The 17,738-nt window shown below is 39.0% G+C and overlaps 2 protein-coding genes across 10 annotated transcripts in view; both read right to left on the minus strand.

The window, feature by feature from the left end:
• Positions 1–1,066: 1,066 nt before the first annotated feature.
• On the minus strand, positions 1,067–7,424 carry ddx20 (DEAD (Asp-Glu-Ala-Asp) box polypeptide 20). Its single transcript, XM_044119885.1, has 11 exons — positions 7,152–7,424; positions 6,599–6,693; positions 5,737–5,905; positions 5,524–5,638; positions 5,292–5,434; positions 5,065–5,203; positions 4,891–4,949; positions 3,655–3,737; positions 3,432–3,537; positions 2,421–2,522; positions 1,067–2,330 (listed from the first exon to the last, which is right to left on the minus strand). Exons 1-11 carry the CDS (start codon positions 7,345–7,347, stop codon positions 1,246–1,248), a joined length of 2,292 nt encoding a protein of 763 aa, XP_043975820.1. The 5' UTR covers positions 7,348–7,424; the 3' UTR covers positions 1,067–1,245.
• Positions 7,425–10,923: 3,499 nt separating this feature from the next.
• Positions 10,924–17,738, minus strand: part of LOC122828789 (cyclin-dependent kinase 17-like) — a 52,470-nt gene continuing 45,655 nt past the window's right edge. For 4 of the 9 annotated variants that reach the window (XM_044112706.1, XM_044112741.1, XM_044112715.1 and 1 more), the window contains 7 exons: positions 17,104–17,224; positions 16,480–16,577; positions 16,274–16,379; positions 16,074–16,116; positions 15,894–15,984; positions 15,733–15,810; positions 14,904–15,025 (listed from right to left, as the gene is read on the minus strand). In XM_044112706.1, coding sequence (XP_043968641.1) covers positions 14,922–15,025; positions 15,733–15,810; positions 15,894–15,984; positions 16,074–16,116; positions 16,274–16,379; positions 16,480–16,577; positions 17,104–17,224 — 641 coding nt within the window. In that variant the 3' untranslated portion in view covers positions 14,904–14,921. Of the gene's footprint in view, positions 12,910–14,903; positions 15,026–15,732; positions 15,811–15,893; positions 15,985–16,073; positions 16,117–16,273; positions 16,380–16,479; positions 16,578–17,103; positions 17,225–17,738 lie in introns of those variants that run through there. The other 5 variants (XM_044112758.1, XM_044112724.1, XM_044112750.1 and 2 more) reach the window with 3 other exon arrangements.

Here is a 17,738-nt window from a genome sequence, read left to right on the forward strand (position 1 = left end):
AAACCTTTGATTATGAGCGGAGTGGACAACAGAAAAAAAACAGCACTCTGCATACTCCCTGTCTTACCGTTATGTACATGACTCAGTGTGTAAATGACATATTCAGTTACAGTTTATTTCTGCCAGAATAAATTATTTTTATTTAGCTCCTAAATTTCTTCCAGTTTGCCTCCCTCTCTTGTTCAGGTGGCTTAAGCAAGTAAAACAAATTCCTAAAATAAAAGGACAAAGTGGGGAAGAATCACATTGAGAATCCAAGAAGTCAAAAATCCAAACCAAAACTCAAAACTCTGCTTCTTCTGCTTTACAGGAAAAGGCAGTTGTTTTAAAGCACCTCGTGCCGATATTTACTGCAAAGCATTTTGACACGACTTCATGGATGAACGTTGCCGGGTGTAGAAACAGCTGATGTTCTCTCCCACAGAGTAGAACAGAGAGAAGCAGCAGCGCGTCTGCAGAGCGCTTCAGGAAGTCCACAGTGGCCGAGACAAACAGCAGGAACTTTTGACTCTGCATCTTCAACTATACTCTTTATCATCAACACCCCAAGGATCTTTTAGAAGCTCAACAATCCTGTCTCATTAAAAAAAAAAAAAAAAACAGAAATCCTTTTTGCCTTCACCAGGAGGGGTAATTGATGCTGTGGATGCCCGACAGAAAATTGACATGAAAACTAGATTTATGCAGATTTAGATCTTTTTAAGGCTATGATGTGTTGAAAAGCAGCTTTGCTTGTTTTTTTATTTATTTTCCATGGCTCAGATTAGGTGAGATATTACAGACATCTCTTTCACATATTTCTAAGAAATCCTGCTGCGGTTACTGTTTATTCCTTTGCTTAAATCAGAAACACAAAATGCTTCAGGTGAAGAAATGGTCCACCGCTGACTGAATGAATTGGTAGAAAGGTTAACTGACCTGTAATCAGGGGAAGGAGGAGAGCAGCTCCAGTACGCCACGGGTTAAACTTCTCCTGGACGTGAACACAGTGCAAACACAGCATACACTGATACAATGACTTCAAGTCAAAAACAAAAAACTTGACTGAACAGAATGGGATTTGAAATACCGTAAATAGTTAGTTGGGATAATTTATTACAAAAAATAATTGAAAACACATATTGTATGAATTAACTGAGGAATACAGAATTGAAGTGCATCATTTCGACCCAAACCCAAACCCTCTTGTTGTGTCCGGTCACTGATTGCAGAGATTTTCTACCGTAAATAACTGGAAATGCTGACTCAGTGTTTCATGAGTTCCTGCATGTAGATTGCATTCATGCGATACGCGGCCATCCAGTTGTGAGCTACGCTGTAGTAGCTCTGGTAGCCCTGTTCTGGAAAAGCCGACATAGCAGAGTAGTAGTCGCTCCAGGCTTCATGGCAGGCTTTCCAGTACGCCTCAGAGCTCCAGTCCTCCTCGGCCTCCATGCACTCCTCTTCATCAGTCTCCCTCTTCGGCTCTCTTTTAATCTTCTCCGGCAACTTTCTGCTGTCTTTTATTTTTGCGGACTTCTCCCTGCGATTCTGCCCTGGTGTGTTCTGACTGGCTTGCTTCCTTCTTACAGAGTCGTTGCTCTCAGGCTGAGATGGAGCTCTCGTGTTTGTTGTGCAGGCTTCCTGCTCATAGGCCACGGCTGCAGAGGATTTGGGCACGGCAGATGCAGATCCAGCCACATGCTTTAAAACTGTCTTTTGCTCAGCTAGCATGGTCTCATGCAAGCCTTCGGGTCTGACACCAACATGTGAGCTGGAGGAATCAGAAAGTGACCGTAACCGTTCACTGCTTTGGGTCAAAGCCGCGGCCCCGTCGTCCTGCAGTGTGACATGCTCATTGTAGCCAGTCTCGTCACCAGATTCTCTGCCTCTGAACTCCCTGATGACCTCCACTGTCCTCCCCAAACCTGCAGTGATGAAGGTGTGGAAGTCCAGCTCGGCCTCCTCCAACGTCACAAACTTTGACCGGCTGGTCTTGAATGAGCTGAGGGGCGGGATCTTCGGCAGGGCGTCTTGTAGCTCTTTCCGAGTTGGCGCCACTTCAGAAGGATGATGCTGCTGCTGCAGACTCTTCGCCCCGGTAGAAGTCACCTGCCTTTCACTTTCTTCTTCATGCTGCGGCATCAGGGTTGCTGTTTGGGTTTTATCTGGCCTCTGATCGCTGGACTCTACAGCTTTATTCTCGGTGACGTCAGACGCTGGGGCTCTGACCTTTGTACGCTTTTTCTTTACAGTTCTGGAAATCAGTGGCGAGATTGTGTCTGGAGCAGCGGCGGCGGCACACACGTCCCAGTCGCATGGCTCGTCCATCAAACCAGGCTCCAAGACGGCTTTCATGAAATGAGACGAGAATCACTTTTACTTGATCTGCTTTCAATTAAAAGTCTTAAAAAGTAAGACAAAGTTTCTTAAGAACTCACAGGGTAAAGCAGACAAACTGAGGCCACACTTCTGAGCAATAGCCATCATCTTGTTCTCCTCTTCCCCGTGGCAGCAGTAGGTCACAGCCATCCCCTGAGTGCCTACAATCACAGGCAGATTATGAAGAGGACCCCCATGCTAGCAGGAGAGGGTCAAAGAATGAGTGAAGGTCGTGTAACGAGGGACACTGACAGCGCATGTAAAATAAGATTAAATAATGCTTCCCTTTACAGCACCGTGGTTGGGTCAATGTAATTCTAATCAGATGCAGATTACCCAGAACCCTTTGAACTTGGCCGGTGTTTAAAAGCTGCTGATACAGAGGGGAACAAAGCTAATCTCCAGAACGATGTTTAATGCGGTTACCGTGACGCGAGTCGGGCGAATTAAATTTGTGGTTCAGTGGAAATGTTGCGTTGTCAAAAAAAAAAAGAAAGCAACATTTCTTGCTAAAGATCTGGATCAGTGAATAAATGAAGCAGGAATGAAGAAAATCTTTTCCTTAACGTCTAACCAAAACTTCAATGGTTTCTATTGGGGTTTTGTGTGAAAAACGAACACATAGTAGTGGACAACTGTGAAGTGGGAGAAAAATATAAAGTTTCACAAATCTGTATTCATTTGTTCACTTACTCCAATAGATCTAAACAAAACCCAAAACACTGGAACCTCACACTCTTTAATCCACCTCTTTAAAACAATGTTTCATTTTTATCCCACTTGACATCGATTTTGTGTTGATCTAATACACAAAATCAAAATGAGATATAACATTTGGGATTTTTGTTTACAATGTTTTGTAACTGTTCTGTTTCCATCCTGCATGTCTGCAACAGGATTATTAGTTTCCTGAAAAAATTTGAAGCACACAGAGTTGATGCTGCAAGAATGATGCAACCTCTCGGCAAACAGCCATTTCCCCTGTAATGCCATCAGCCACCTGGGCCAACGTAATAGCTGAAGGTCAAGCAGCACACATTTCTGTCTCCCTTTAATGAATGGAGACCTACCAAACCGCCCAGCGCGTCCAATTCGGTGCATGTAGGTTTCCCAGTCTTGTGGCACATCTAGGTTGATCACCAGGTTCACTTTCTCTGCATCTATTCCCCTGGAAGTCTGCCTCAGATGAAAGGAGGACATAACCAAATTTATGCATGTAGAAAGGCAGAGGATAGCTAACAAACACATGCAGATCCAAGAGGAGAGTGGCTCATGGAAAACATCTCGTCTCACCAGGTCGGTGGAGATGAGAACTCTGCACTGATACTGCTTCAGCTTGGACATCGCCTCAAGCCTCTGGTCCTGACTCAAACCACCTGCAGGGATCAGAACTCGTGTTGTAACTCACTTTAGTTCACGTCGCATCCATTATTTACACTACATGAAGAATGTGATGAAGAAGCAAATTTTTGATTATCCTGCTAAGACAGTAAATTGTGTGGCCCGATGAGCACAACTGTACGTTTTGGGACATCTGTGTGTCGTTTGAAACGTCAGAGCCACCTTGACTGAACTGTTGACCTCTTGAGAGAAACTGGTCAAAGCTTGTGCAATCATCAAATGGTGGATGTCTTAGTCAGCAATAACACTACCGACCACAAGGTGGTGTTTAAAAAAACCTAATGCCAAATTAATAAAAAAGTGCCTCCTTTATTAATTCTACATTTTTAAATGTACAAATTATTACATTTTTATTGCTCTACTTTAAAAAAAAAAATAAAAATCAAACTTTAGACATGTTATTTGTTGGAAAAAAAGTTGAAATGGAAATTTTTACTTGATTTACTTTCTTTTTCATTTGGTTAAATCATTTTTTTTTTTTACCATGAAACCATGCTTCACATGTATTGCAGTTTCTAAACATCCTTAATTTAATCTGTATCAGTATTATTACAGAAGTATCATAATATTTTCCTCATATTATACTGGTAAACAGTGCACTGTGGTCCATCCACAGTTGACAGGTATGTACTAGGAATCCTAAAGCTACAGTAATGCTGAGGCTAATGTCAGTTTTTCCTTTCCGAAAGGATTTCTCATTTACCTGGCTGCTGCATGTTTATGATAATAAACTGAACCGCGGACTGGAGCGGATTTATTAAACAAACAAAAATATGAAGTGACATTAAGGTCTTTAGACTGAAGGAATGAATGCAGATTATGGACAATAAAACAAACAGAAATGTAGTTTTTAATCTTAGTTCTGACAGACTGTGTATCATATTAAGACTCTACATTTATTTTCATTGCCAAATTTAACTCCAGCGCTCGCAAAAAAAAAAAGAAATCTTTTTTGCATTTATTAACACAGATCATTCGTTTGGACCTCAATCGTAACCGTTCCTTTTAATCACACCTTGCTTCGATCAAACAATGACTCGTATGCATAGGCACTGCTAATTTAAAATTTTGGCTAACAATGTTCTCCCCTTTGCTTTATTTTATTTCATATCACAGTTTTAACCTCACCTGAAATACAAACTGCAGGTAAGCCTTTGGAGGACAGGATGTCTGCCAGGTGCTGAGCCCTGAGGGAGAAATCCAGCATATGAGAAATATATCTTGATGTCTCTTTTCTTCATTGTGATAAAGATATCCAACAGCAAATGTAAAAAGGAATATTAAAATTAAAGCTGTTATTACCTGGTGTGGAGGTTAGAAAACACCAAGGCTTGGTTAAATGGGATTTTACTGAACAGCTCGAGTAGGTGCTGCACCTTCTCCTCAAAGACTTTGTGAGGCAGCGGATGGGACTGGAGCAGCTTGTAATACTGCTTCAGACCTGAGCAAACAGCAGATCATCCTCATTTCAAAGTCAACAGCTGATTTCAAGTGTCAGAATCTGATCTTTATTGTAAAAGGCGTCTTACCTTTCAGGCCCAAGTCGCTTGGATTGAGTCTAACAAAGGTGGGCTCGTTCATGTAGCGGGTAAGGTGTTGAGCAAGGGATTCTGGGTAGGTGGCAGAGAGTGCAAGCATTTGCTTGTTGACAGGCAGGGACGAGAAGATCCAGCTGAGAAAGAGAGCGAGCACAGAGACGTTCGGTCAATTTATGAGATGGGTTTTGAATTCTAGCAACAATCTGAGCTGAACTGTTCTGACTTGATCTGCTCCTGGAAGCTGCCCTCCTCCAGCAGCTTGTCTGCCTCGTCCAGGACAAACAGCCTGACACTGCCGGTGGACAACATGCCCAGCTCTATCAGCTGCTTGATGCGGCCTGAGAAAGCGAACCAAGAACAATATCATTAGAAACAAACATCACCATAACAACAACATGAGAAGTTCATGTCCATCAGCATCCCTCAGGCTTCTTACCAGGGGAGCCCACGGCGACGTGGCACTTCTTTAGATGGGCTTTGTCTTGGCTCACAGGCCGGCCCCCGATGAAAACATGACACTCCAGGCCCTCCATGGCGCAGCCGATGGCCATGACCACCGAGTGGATCTGCACGGCGATCTCACGTGTCGGAGCCAAAACCAGAACCTAAAGGAGAAGAGAAATTATTGTTGGAAAAAAGAAATATGAGGATGCTTCCAAGGCAGTGAGACAAGATCTTACAAGGTTGGAAGAAAGTAATGCAGGTTCATTTAAACTAGACAGGCTTTCTGATTATTAAAAACGCTTCTCTTACATGATCAGCAGCTTACAGTCATCAGATAAAAGAAACCTCAAATTAGAGTGTGTAGCGCTAACCAGCTGTCTATGGTCTTTTATTCCTGGATCGGTGACTCTGTTTCCTGTTTTGTGTGTATGTTCTGTATTCTCAAAACCCCAGCCAGTCCTGGCAGAGGCAGATGACTGTTCACTCTGAGGCAGGTTCCACCGGAGGTTTCTTTCTCTTAAACATGTCATTACATGCATCCTTGATATGATGGACATGCCCATTCAGGAGGAATGAATGTTTCAAGACTACTAGGTTTTCTCACATGGAAAACGTTTTATCTAATTTGAATAATGAACTGAACTTAATGCACAGTTTAATAACTAAGATCAATTGCAATCCACTGAGGTGAACTGACTTTTATTGTAAAGTGTTTCGAGATCACATGTTGTGAATTGATGCTATAAGAATAACCTGAATTGAATCAGAGCAAAATAGAGTAGATTTAACCAAAGATCCATAAAAAATATGAAATTATGCATTCCACTCATGAGCGCCAGCTTATTTCCACTCACCTGAGTGGAGGGATTCTCCAAGATAAGAGACTCTAGGGCGATGGTGACGAACACGCATGTCTTTCCTGTCCCAGACTTGGCTTGTACAATCAAATCTGAAACGAGGTGAACAAAAAAAATAACTCTCATGCAATGCAGGACGAAAACAGGTGCAGCTGCCGATCGATCGATCTATCTATCTATCTATCTATCTATCTATCTATCTATCTATCTATCTATCTATCTATCTATCTATCTATCTATCTATCTATCTATCTATCTATCTATCTATCTATCTATCTATCTATCTATCTATCTATCTATCTATCTATCTATCTATCTATCTATCTAGCTATCTATCTAGCTATCTATCTAGCTAGCTAGCTAGCTAGCTAGCCATCTATCGCAGGCGTGACTTTGCTCCCCTGTTGACATTTTTTTTATTCTGCATACCCTTTGTATAATCTTTACAAACTGAATAATTTCAGACTGCAGCCATGCTTATACATGCTTATGCCCAAATATCATTCGCACACATCAAGACAGTCACTGACTGACACAAATCTACGCCTACCGAGTCCGCAGCGGCCCAGCGGGATCGCCTTGAGCTGGATCGGGGACGGTTTCTGAAACCCCGCGGAGGACAGTCCGTCCAGCACGGCCTGAGACAACAGCAGAGAGCCGAAGTCAATCCCCTCCGCCAGAAGCACATCTTCGGTCCTCTTTCGCGTTTCTATGTCGTGAGCTGCTCTCCTCATGGAGGCAGCCATGTTTGCTGTTTACCACCGGTGATTCAAACAAGTTTAAAGCGCAGGGAGAGCATTGACTTAGCGCCCTCTAGTGCCGCGGGGGAGGGATAATACAATCGCTTTTAGAGAATTTCCAGGTCAGTTTTTTCATGTTTGTAGCCACCGTACAGATATGATCAAAGATTCTCCGTCCCATTCAGCTATAATCTACCATACGATAAAAAGTTGTTACAAATATGTAATGGCAGTTACTCAAAAAGGACAGAAACATAATAACTCGCGTTAAGAAAGTATCGTTTAACTATCCATGGCTTAAATTATTGTGTGTATGTCAGATTTTAGCTGCCCATTCATCGAAACATATTTGTTTGGACACAAAGGTGAAAAGAGAGAATGAATTATAATTATAATTGTAATTATAATTATAATAGGTCAATTATAACATTGACCTATAAATTTATTGTATTCAGGTCCCTCATTTGTTTCTATTAGATTTTCCAATGTTGATAAAGTTAACATTAAAAAATCCAATGGTTTGGAAAGAACAGGAAACTATGAAAAACAAACCTTTACGTAATTTTCTTGCAAGTTGTTATTGTCATCAAACTCAGCAATAATGAAAAGTGTAGTCTAAGAGGATATGATTAGCATTACCTTTATAATCTGGATTTACAGATTTAATCGGCAAAAGTTAGAGATGATCTTATTAAAGCAGCTGTATTTCAGTGTATTTTCTGTTCCAGATCACCCGTCGTGTGGAAGATGGTGTAACAAATAAAGAGCAGATGCTGTTTCTTCTGTTGCCATGTTTTAAGAGCCAGCTTGATTTAAAAAAAAAAATAAAAATCACATGTCGGAAGTTCTGGATTTGAGCTGCATTTATCTGGGTTTTTGTTGTTGTTGTTGTTGTTTTGTTTTTTGTTGTTTTTTTTTTCACTGTGGAGTTTATCATCCAATTGAAACATTGTATTTAAAAATGGAGCAAGTTACCCTCACTGGAAACATCTCATCTAACAGTTTAACCAACACAGACCTGTCTCAAAGGGGATATATACAATACTGACCATGATCATGGGTGTGTTCTCTTTGACAGGGATCATCTTCAACATCCTTGTGATTGTGGTGATGGTGTGACATTGAAAGTTAAGACAGCCCCTTGAGCTATGCCCTGGTTAACCTCGCTGTATGCGATCTGGGCTGTGCTGTGTTTGGAGGCCTGCCCACAACTTTCAACAGTATCATGAGACGCATCAGCCTGGGACGTTTGGGCTGCATCCTTGGGGGCTTTGCTGTTTCCTTTTTTGGTGAGTCAGTTTTCCTTTATTTTAAATCCTAAAATCAAACTTCAACCTCTAAGGTTGATTTACTTTTTCATGAATCCTTCATTTGAACCACACATTATGATAAATAAACTCCCTGCTCTTAATTTTGTTTTGTACTCCAAATGTACAAAGCTGTGTGGAACACCAAAAAATACTGAATACTACTCAGCAAAGGCAGAGCCTTTGCTGAGTAGTAACAGATTACACACATTTGCTAATGTGTGTAATCTGTTATATCAGATATCAGTTGCATCATGTTGTTTTATATAGCAAACCCGTAATTACTATCTTTCTAATAACAAAACTGTTTTATCAAAGAAATAAATCAATGATGTCTTATTAAGTATTTTTTAGAGATAAATATGCCTGTAACGACATAACATTTTTAAAGATATGAAGACAGTTTTTGGTGTTCCACACAGCTTTGTTCCCAGTCCTCTGAACTTTACTGCCACTACTTGGTGCTGTTATAGAAAATGAAGATGTAAGCAGTCTGTGGCAATCTTCAAAAGAATAAAGACTTTTAGAAGCATTGGTTTAAATAGTGAGTTATTCAGTTACACACTGCCACCAGACGTCAGATATATTGTTAAAAAATGTACAAAAACACTGTGAAAAGAAACCAACCAGTTATCTCCAGGAGTTACTAAGTTAAGTTTTAAAATATTTACCATTAGCTTGCTTTTCACCCTATTTGTTTACCTGTACTTAATTATTTGTGATATGAATGATTTTGTGATATGATGAATTTAATTTATTGTCCACTGTTTCTGCGTTTGTAAAATTTCTTAAGTTTTAGTTAGTTAGTTGTGTTATAGAGTGCTGCCAGTTTAAACAAATAACAGTGAGGGCCTAGTTGCCTTGCAGTGTCGCAGCAGATTTACTTGAGAAAAGGAGAAGAAGAGGCGAGTAGCAAACTTAAGTTTAATAAATTAAAAGCAAGATGGGTACCGTTTTATTTGGAAGTGGACAAGTCCCAAACATAAAAAAATTCTAAAATTGTTTCCAGAGTTTTTTAGACATTCTGAACATTTGGGTACAACATAATTAATTTTTAAACGCTTCAGTATAGGTTTTATTATTTGCAACATCATGAAACAAAACAATGCTGAAATTAAGCAACTTTAGCCTTTTTGTTTGGTCTAAGTTGATTAATTATCTTTAAAAATATTCATTAAATTCATGTCATTTCCCTACATAACATACATAACTTTGTCATATTTTTATGACTAACTCCGTGTGTTGAGCTGGAAAATCAAATTGCATATACTTATCATCAACTATTACGGTTTGATCAGAAATTCATGCCAACTTCTCAAATAAACACATGTGCAATCAAACTATTTCCATGGCTTTTTATTGATTACAGAAATATTGCTAGGACTTTTAATAAAGAAAGCAAAATAAGGGGGAGAAAAAAAATAGAAAGTGAATAGCTGTATCAAACCTGTACATTTCTATATATACAGAGTGAGGGATCGTCTATGTACATGCTACATACTGTCACACTCTAGGAAAATAAGTAGTCCTTATAACAGGCAAGGGCATGGGATCGCTTGACTTTGTTCTAAATCCTTTTCAGAGAAAATGCAGAAACGACCCAAGGTCAGTATCCGAAGCAGATGAAACTCAAGCCTTCTGACAGAAACAGTACTAGTTGACAAGTCAGCTAACTGGTGTGTAAAAACAGTTGTGTGCTTGAACACCTGGTGCTTGGGAGGAGTGACGTTGGTCGTCCAGTTCTGGCAGCCTGTAATACCAAAATGGATGAATGAACACTGCAGTGCCATCCACACTTACTGGCACACCAAGTAAAAAGTATGGAGGAACTAAAATGATTCAAATTACTTTTTCTTTTTTATTGCAGTGGCATGATCTCACATAGAAAATTCTGCAGAAGTTCTCTAACAATGACTTGTAGAATTTTTTTTTTTTTACCTCCTATAATGTCCATGGTAACAAAATTAACTTGGGTTCTTGTTTGTCTCTTTCAGTTGTTTTTAAACTTAATTGTTGTTCTAACTATAGATTTTATGACTTATGCATACAAAGTCATAACAAAAAGATTAAAAATTAAATGAAAAATTGAAAGTTGCTGCTGTGTTTAGGTTATAATCTAAATTCAAAATAACTTCAGTTACAATTAATTAATTGAAATAGCTATTGATTTTGTAAAAGGAGTAAATATAAATTAAGTTTTTCTGCTAAATGAATATGTTAAAATTAAATAATTGTTCTATGCACTTCAGATTAGATCACTGCAATAAAATATACATTTTTTGCTGTATTTAAATTTTTTATTCAATTGATTTTGCTATACCCATCTTTTTACAAGGGCGTGGCAGGACAAATGGAGGACGCTGCATGCCTGAGTGCCTAAATACTGTGTCTCAGCTGACTTAGGTTTGTTGTATTAACCTCTCAGGTCTCAGCCAGCACATCACGCTCTTACACTACACTGTGTTGTCATTTTCTTCAAGGTGTTTTTGGTACAGTCTTCTGGTTCACTCTATGTGTTGTAGGGTGTAATATTCATGTGATAAAATCATTTCCCATGCAACATGTCCTGCAGCAGCTACTCCACATACCAACATAAAAACGTGTGTTTAATACAGAAACATGCTGAAAAAGATGACGGAAAAGGACACAATGTAAGGTAGTCTCTGAACAGCAATGGTACAGTGGATCTAACAGAGAATGAGTGACAACACAGACTGAAATTCTTTACATACAGTTTAAACCAGCATTGCAAAGGACTTCGGACCATGATTTGCTCTCCTGGGGAAACACGCGATCACCTGCACCTCACCTGCATCCACAGCATAAACACGAGCAAAAAGTCCTGAGCTCAAGGAATGTGCAACATGTCCCCAGCTTATCACCCACTGTTAAGACTGAGAACAGCATCCTGGAATAATCATTGCTTCTTCTGAAAAAGTAAATCTAATGATAATATATACAGATTTCTAAAAAAAAAAAAAAAAAAAAGAAAGTAAAGTAAAACAGTAAAAAAAAAAAAGAAGCACATAAGGTTTGACAAAAGATAGTTTTTTTAAGAGTCTACTCGTGAGTTAGAGGTAAAATCAGTTACAAAGAGGACAGTTTAACATTAACACCTGCACGTGAGACAACAAATAACTTCTCAAACAAGGCAAAAAGGATGAGGGAGGGAGGCGTCTCGGAATCAGCAGGTGAGGATTTGTACACTTCCTTTACCTCTTCAGTGTTATCCTTCTCAAAGGAACAGATCAACAGCATCCTGCAGTGTAGTGTTCTTTTTGTTTTTGTTTTTACAGCATTGCAGGAATGCAAAGTTTTTCAAATATAAAGGACTGAAGTAGTGCAAAAAAAATACCCCACATCTTATCCATGTCCTATCGTTTCAATGGGCTCATTTTTGGTTTCTCAATTGATTCTTGTTCAGTCGTGTACTTGGCATCCTACTCTGCTGGAGTGACTGATGAGGTAACAGAAAGACAGCTGCCCTGACCTCTGTTGGGCAATAAGGTGCGAATGTTTATCTCTGTAAACTCCAATTATCCACACACTCTCCATTTTCAAGTGAGCCATTAGTGTGAGTTTTAAAAAAATATGTATAAAAAAAAAACAGAGAAACATATTTTAAGGAGTTAGGTAAAGATTTAGGATTGAGGTGTTATGCTTTAAAGTTTGGATTCAGGCTGAGGTGTGCTATGAAAAAAAGCAAGAGGTCTACAGCTTAATCTTTCTATGTACAGTAATAATTCGGGCAGAAAGTATGAGTGCACACCTCTTACTCTCTTTGCCTTTGATTCGTGTTCACTTTGACTCCTTCTTTCTCACAGCTCACTGATACAGCAAGTTCTGTGTCAAATCTGAGTCAGCTCACATCATAATGCTACCCTCTTCTGGACAGCAGTGGTAGTAGCAGCAAGGAGAAAAATATATTCTCCCACTTTTCTTTCAGCTTCACTTTTTTCTGTATTATTTTCATCGTTAGGGTTGAATGGAGTCTTTGATCTATAAGTTAAAATTCTTCAGCCATGGATTTGTGTGATTTTATTGTCACATTCCCTGCATGAATGTGAATGTGAATGTGTTTGTCTTTGTTTTCCTCTGTATAACTTTGTGTGGCAGGGTGTGCGACGCTCCTTCAGTTTGTGTGTGGCGGAGTAGGTAAATGTTCGTCTCGATGAGACAGCTCCACGTGTCACTTCCCTCTGCATCTCTCCTAACCGCCAGCACTAAAACAACACACTCTGCCTCCTGTTCTTCCCCTGGCCTGAGAGAAAGAGGAGAGAGAGGAGAGAGAAGAGGAAAGAGATTTTGGATTCATTTCTGAGCACAAATGTTTGTAAATTTCCCTTCAAGAAGCCAGCAGCAACACCACTACAGGACATGCAAAACTGCAACAATTACTTGGTTACATGTTCAGACAAATGATTTTATCAGTTATTTAGCAAATCATTCCAATATAAAATGTTGCAATTTTAAGCTTCACTGGAACGTTTAAGTAATGATTTCATTTCCTAGTTCCAGTTTTTTAATTTACAATTTGTATTTTCCCAGACAATCCTGATATATTACACTATTACAGATAAACATAATTCATGTTGTGTTTAAATGTCTGTAATCATTAAACTGAACCAGTAATTGTGGCGGTTTTGAAGGTACACATTCAGTAAAAGTTCTCTTTTTCTACATCTGCTAACCTTCACTTGGGCATACCAGACAACTCCTTTCTTGAACCATTTTGGTTTTATTGGAACTGTTGCCACTTTTTGTTAGTAATTGCCAGATTTACTCTCTACTCTGTTTCTCTGCGGACTACATCGGGGAAACAGAGACGCTTAACTTTAAAAAGAAACAAACTAAAGTCATGCTGTTAGGCAAACTGCACCAATAGGACACCCTATACTGACCCTATATGAAAAGAAACTAATACTAAATTTGAGTGTAAGAACGGACCATGAAAGCTAGGTCAGAACAGTGGTAATTTCTTGCTCTTTTCAGTTTACGTGGTAAAAAAATTAAGCTTAGTCTTTCAAAGAGATAAAGTGACATGGTAAAAAAGAAATATATGTGAATTGATTATTTAAAAATATTTTCTAGAACTAGATTACATCACCGTCTTACATAGTCAACGCATAACTATCAATGCTGGGTTAATAAAATAGTCATCTTATACTACAAAAGTAAATAGCTGCCATCCAAATCATAAATACTAAATGGATAAACTTATGTGCAGAACACTGTCAACAAACATTGGTAAATATATTGATTGGTTTCTTTGAATTAAGTGTACCTTGCAAACTGGTATCTTTGTACTTCTGTTCGTTAAACGTTTTAGCTATAAAACAACAGTAATAGTGTCAAAATCCTCTCTAACAACTAGACTTTCTATCAGTTTTTAACCTGACTACTTGAATTTGCTCAAGTTTTTACATGGTAGGTAGGTGCTCATTTGGGAAAAAACCTGGATCATATAAAAGCTAAGAAGCCATTGTTTACTTTGCTTTATGCTAGAATCCCAATAGAACAACTTTGAAATTTGTGGTTTTAATCTGAAAAAATGTGGAGAAGCTCAATGGGTATGCTCACTTTCGCAAGCCCTTTTACTAAGTGTACATGCATTTCAACTACTGCAAAGGAAACTCCCTCTGTTATTTGTGTTATAGAGTTTCTCTAACAGTTGCCCATACTTACCAGTGCTTGTAAAACACAACAATAAAACATGAAAACACACATTTCCATGCTAATAAAGACAAAAAACAAATCCACTCTTCATAAAATCTAAACTTACAGACTCACGAAAATGCTAATTCTCCCGCTGAAGAAACCTAAACAGGACTGCAAATGAAAACAGTCAGGCAATAACCAGATTTCTGATTACTCCTTTTGTACCACAGCTTTATTGAATCCTGAAATAAGCACTGCCAGGGGCTCACTAAGAAAAAGGAAACTGATATGACACTTCTAGGTTCAGGGCTTTAAAGTGAGGCAAAACGCAGTAGATGAGAGGGGGGGGATATAAAACAGCAGAGAAAACCTCTTTCAAGAAAACAATTAAAACAATGAAACCTCCAGCTGACAAACACCTCAGAGAATGGGATAAGAGAACAAAATGTGATGGGAAACAGTAATGTAGTGTGGTGTAAGGTGCACATAAAGTCAGTTTGCAACAAAGACAAGGTGCCGGAAGAAGAAGAAATGCCAAACAGCAACAGGAGAAGGATAAGTGAATAGAAGACAGTCTGAGAGGAGGAGAGTATTTACCAGATTGTTAGGGCCCAGTCAGCCAGTGGAAGTGGAGGAGAGATTGTGACTCTGAACCCTGGGATTGGCTGCCTCTCTCTGGAAGTACTGCGAGGGTGCAGAGCCTAGCTTAGGGGCCACTGCTTTTTTAAGGGTCAGAGAACGGGGAAGGTTGGGAATATTGAGGTGTTATGGAGGAGTTTAAGGCAGGAACACAAGGGAGGTTAGAGAAAGGATTAAGGCAAAGATGAGCAGAGCAGAAGAAGAGCGCATGGGTACCAAAGAGAAAAGACCAGGACAAAAAGACAACAAAAAGTAAAACAAGATGCACAAACACAGACTGAGACTAAAAGACAGGAACACTAGAAAAATGTTGGAACCGTTAAAACAGTATATATTATCAGCGTTTTACTGTTTTGCTAGGTTTAGAACCAAATTTAGAAAATAAAGATGACTACAAAATGCCATACATAAACACCTGAATTGCTAATGTGCAGAGCAAAAATTGTGTCTGAAAGATTTATGAAGAAATTACAGCTGAGGTTGTGTAACAAGCCTTTACAGTCACTCAGTCAGTTAAAATTCCAGAAAGCCAATGTTTACTATACACTTTGTACCTCTTTATGATTGATAAATATTGATATTTAGGGTTTAGAGGATGGACCTTTTGAAGAAGAACTGTTTTGTGACAAGACCACACAGTGTTGTGACACACAACATAAAGGCAACACTTACAGAGAAAAAGGAAAGTGAAGAGGAGAAAGACAGGGAACAAGACCTGTTGTCCTAATTAAGTAAAGGTGTCCTAAATGTTGGTCTTCCCTTCCACTGTTTGTTATCGGGGACTTACTTGATTCTGGGTGAAGTGAGGACCTCTTCCCTGGATCCTTATGCAGTTGGATGCCTTTTATGGAGAAAATGGAAGCAGCTAAAAACACAAAGACACAGAAAAGCATGATGAGACAGTTTTTGTTGAAAGGTGAATATTCAGGTCGTAATATTAACACTCACTGTCAGGCAGCGATTGAAGGTGCTCTCCCAGAGTTCTGAAATACGGGTGTCTTAGTGCCTCCTCAGCTGAAACACGATTCTTTGCTCCAAACTGGTGATAAAGAGACAGGGATGCTAATTATTTATCCTTACTTTTCTTAGAGTGCCTCTCCTTCATTAATAAAAAGAAAGGTACTTCACCTGTAAGAGCTTTAACAGCAAGTCAAGACCATCGCTGTCTATCCTGTGACAGAGAGAGAAGAAAAAGGGGGTGAGATGAAGGTACGTGAGCTCCTGATTAAATCTGCCAAAAATGCTTTCAAACAAATCTAATACTTCATCTTTTCATATCTAAAATATCACAAGAACTTTAACAAGAAGCACACAGGCTGTCAGAGTACCTGGGTGCGTGGTTCACAATCGGTTCAGCATGGTAGCGGGGGAAATTGTACGTTTTAAACTCTTCACTTGTCATTATTCCGGGCCATGTTGCTTCTGTGGGAGTACCTATTGGAGGGAAAAAATAATAGTTAACATGCAACGCACTCAATCAAAAACATAAAATAACAAGGCAAAAAAGCCCATCCGGATCTGATGGATTTCCCACCAAGAATGCGAAATATGAGGTGCAGTTCATCCTCCACAGTCGATCCAGGGAACAGAGGTCTGCCTGTGATCATTTCATAAAAGATGCAGCCAACACCCCTGGAAGAGTAAGATAAAATACAGTTCAGGTAAGAATTAGAGCATGCAAGGCAAAACACATGGAACGTCACACATGAGTCAGCATTAAATTGTTAGGCGAAAGAAAATGGCTTTAATACGAAGCCTTATGAATCTTACATGATGCAACTAACTGTAGAGCATAAAATTTTGATCATTTTTGTAAGCTATGTCTGTTAGCAAACGCTATGCTTCTCAACAGTGCAGCCCCTGGGAAAATAAAACAGAGCACCAACAGGAAGAGTAATAAAACCTTAGATCGTTTGATTGTTTGAAAAATTTTGTTTAAGGCAACCACAATTTACACTACCTATCACCTTGAAACTAAACACCGGTGTGAGAAAGGAAAAGTAAACAGTAGCATGCTCTTTTTCTGACTACGTTTCAACTTTTAAAATATTGTAATGTACGGTAGCTGTAATGGAGGAAAAAGAATAGAATCCCTGACCCCCCCCCACAAACAAACAGTAAATATCTCAGTATTTGTTGAGCTGATATGTTTTCTCACCACATATCAATGGGTGTGGAATACTCAGTTGAGCCCAGGAGAACATCTGGAGGTCGGTACCATAACGTCACGACTTCATTTGAGTATGTCTTTGTTGGGACAGACTTGGCCCGAGCCAAACCTAAACGGAAACACAATATTTTCATAAAATATTTTCACAACTTACAAAAGCAATGTTGCTTAAAAAATGTATTGATCTTTATATATCCTTATGAATACAAAAATATGTTTTACATTTTAAGTGTTTGGAGATTATTTTGAACAGATTTTAAGTTAGTCTCATCTTCCATGTTTTACCAGAGGAGGGCAGTGTTGGGTAGATTTCTACAACCAGTTCATTCTGAATGTGGAGAAGGTGAGCATACTGTGGTAGGCTGTTGGGTCTGAGAAATAGTCTCAATTTAAGAAGCAAAAATTGTGGGTTTCGTAATAATAGTCTCATTGTTAATCTTCAAACTCTTGTGACAACGAAACATAACAAAATTAATTTTCCTTATTACTAATAAAGAGCTTTATGTTCTGATTTAAAGGACGTTTATGTCATTCAGCCACATAACATAACAAAGGTAAAAGTATTTTTTTCTTAAGTAAAAATATTGTAATTACTTCTGGGAATTCAACAAATTTAAATGTTG

This window comes from Gambusia affinis, linkage group LG01 (assembly GCF_019740435.1).
Source record: "Gambusia affinis linkage group LG01, SWU_Gaff_1.0, whole genome shotgun sequence".
Lineage (NCBI taxonomy): Eukaryota > Metazoa > Chordata > Actinopteri > Cyprinodontiformes > Poeciliidae > Gambusia > Gambusia affinis.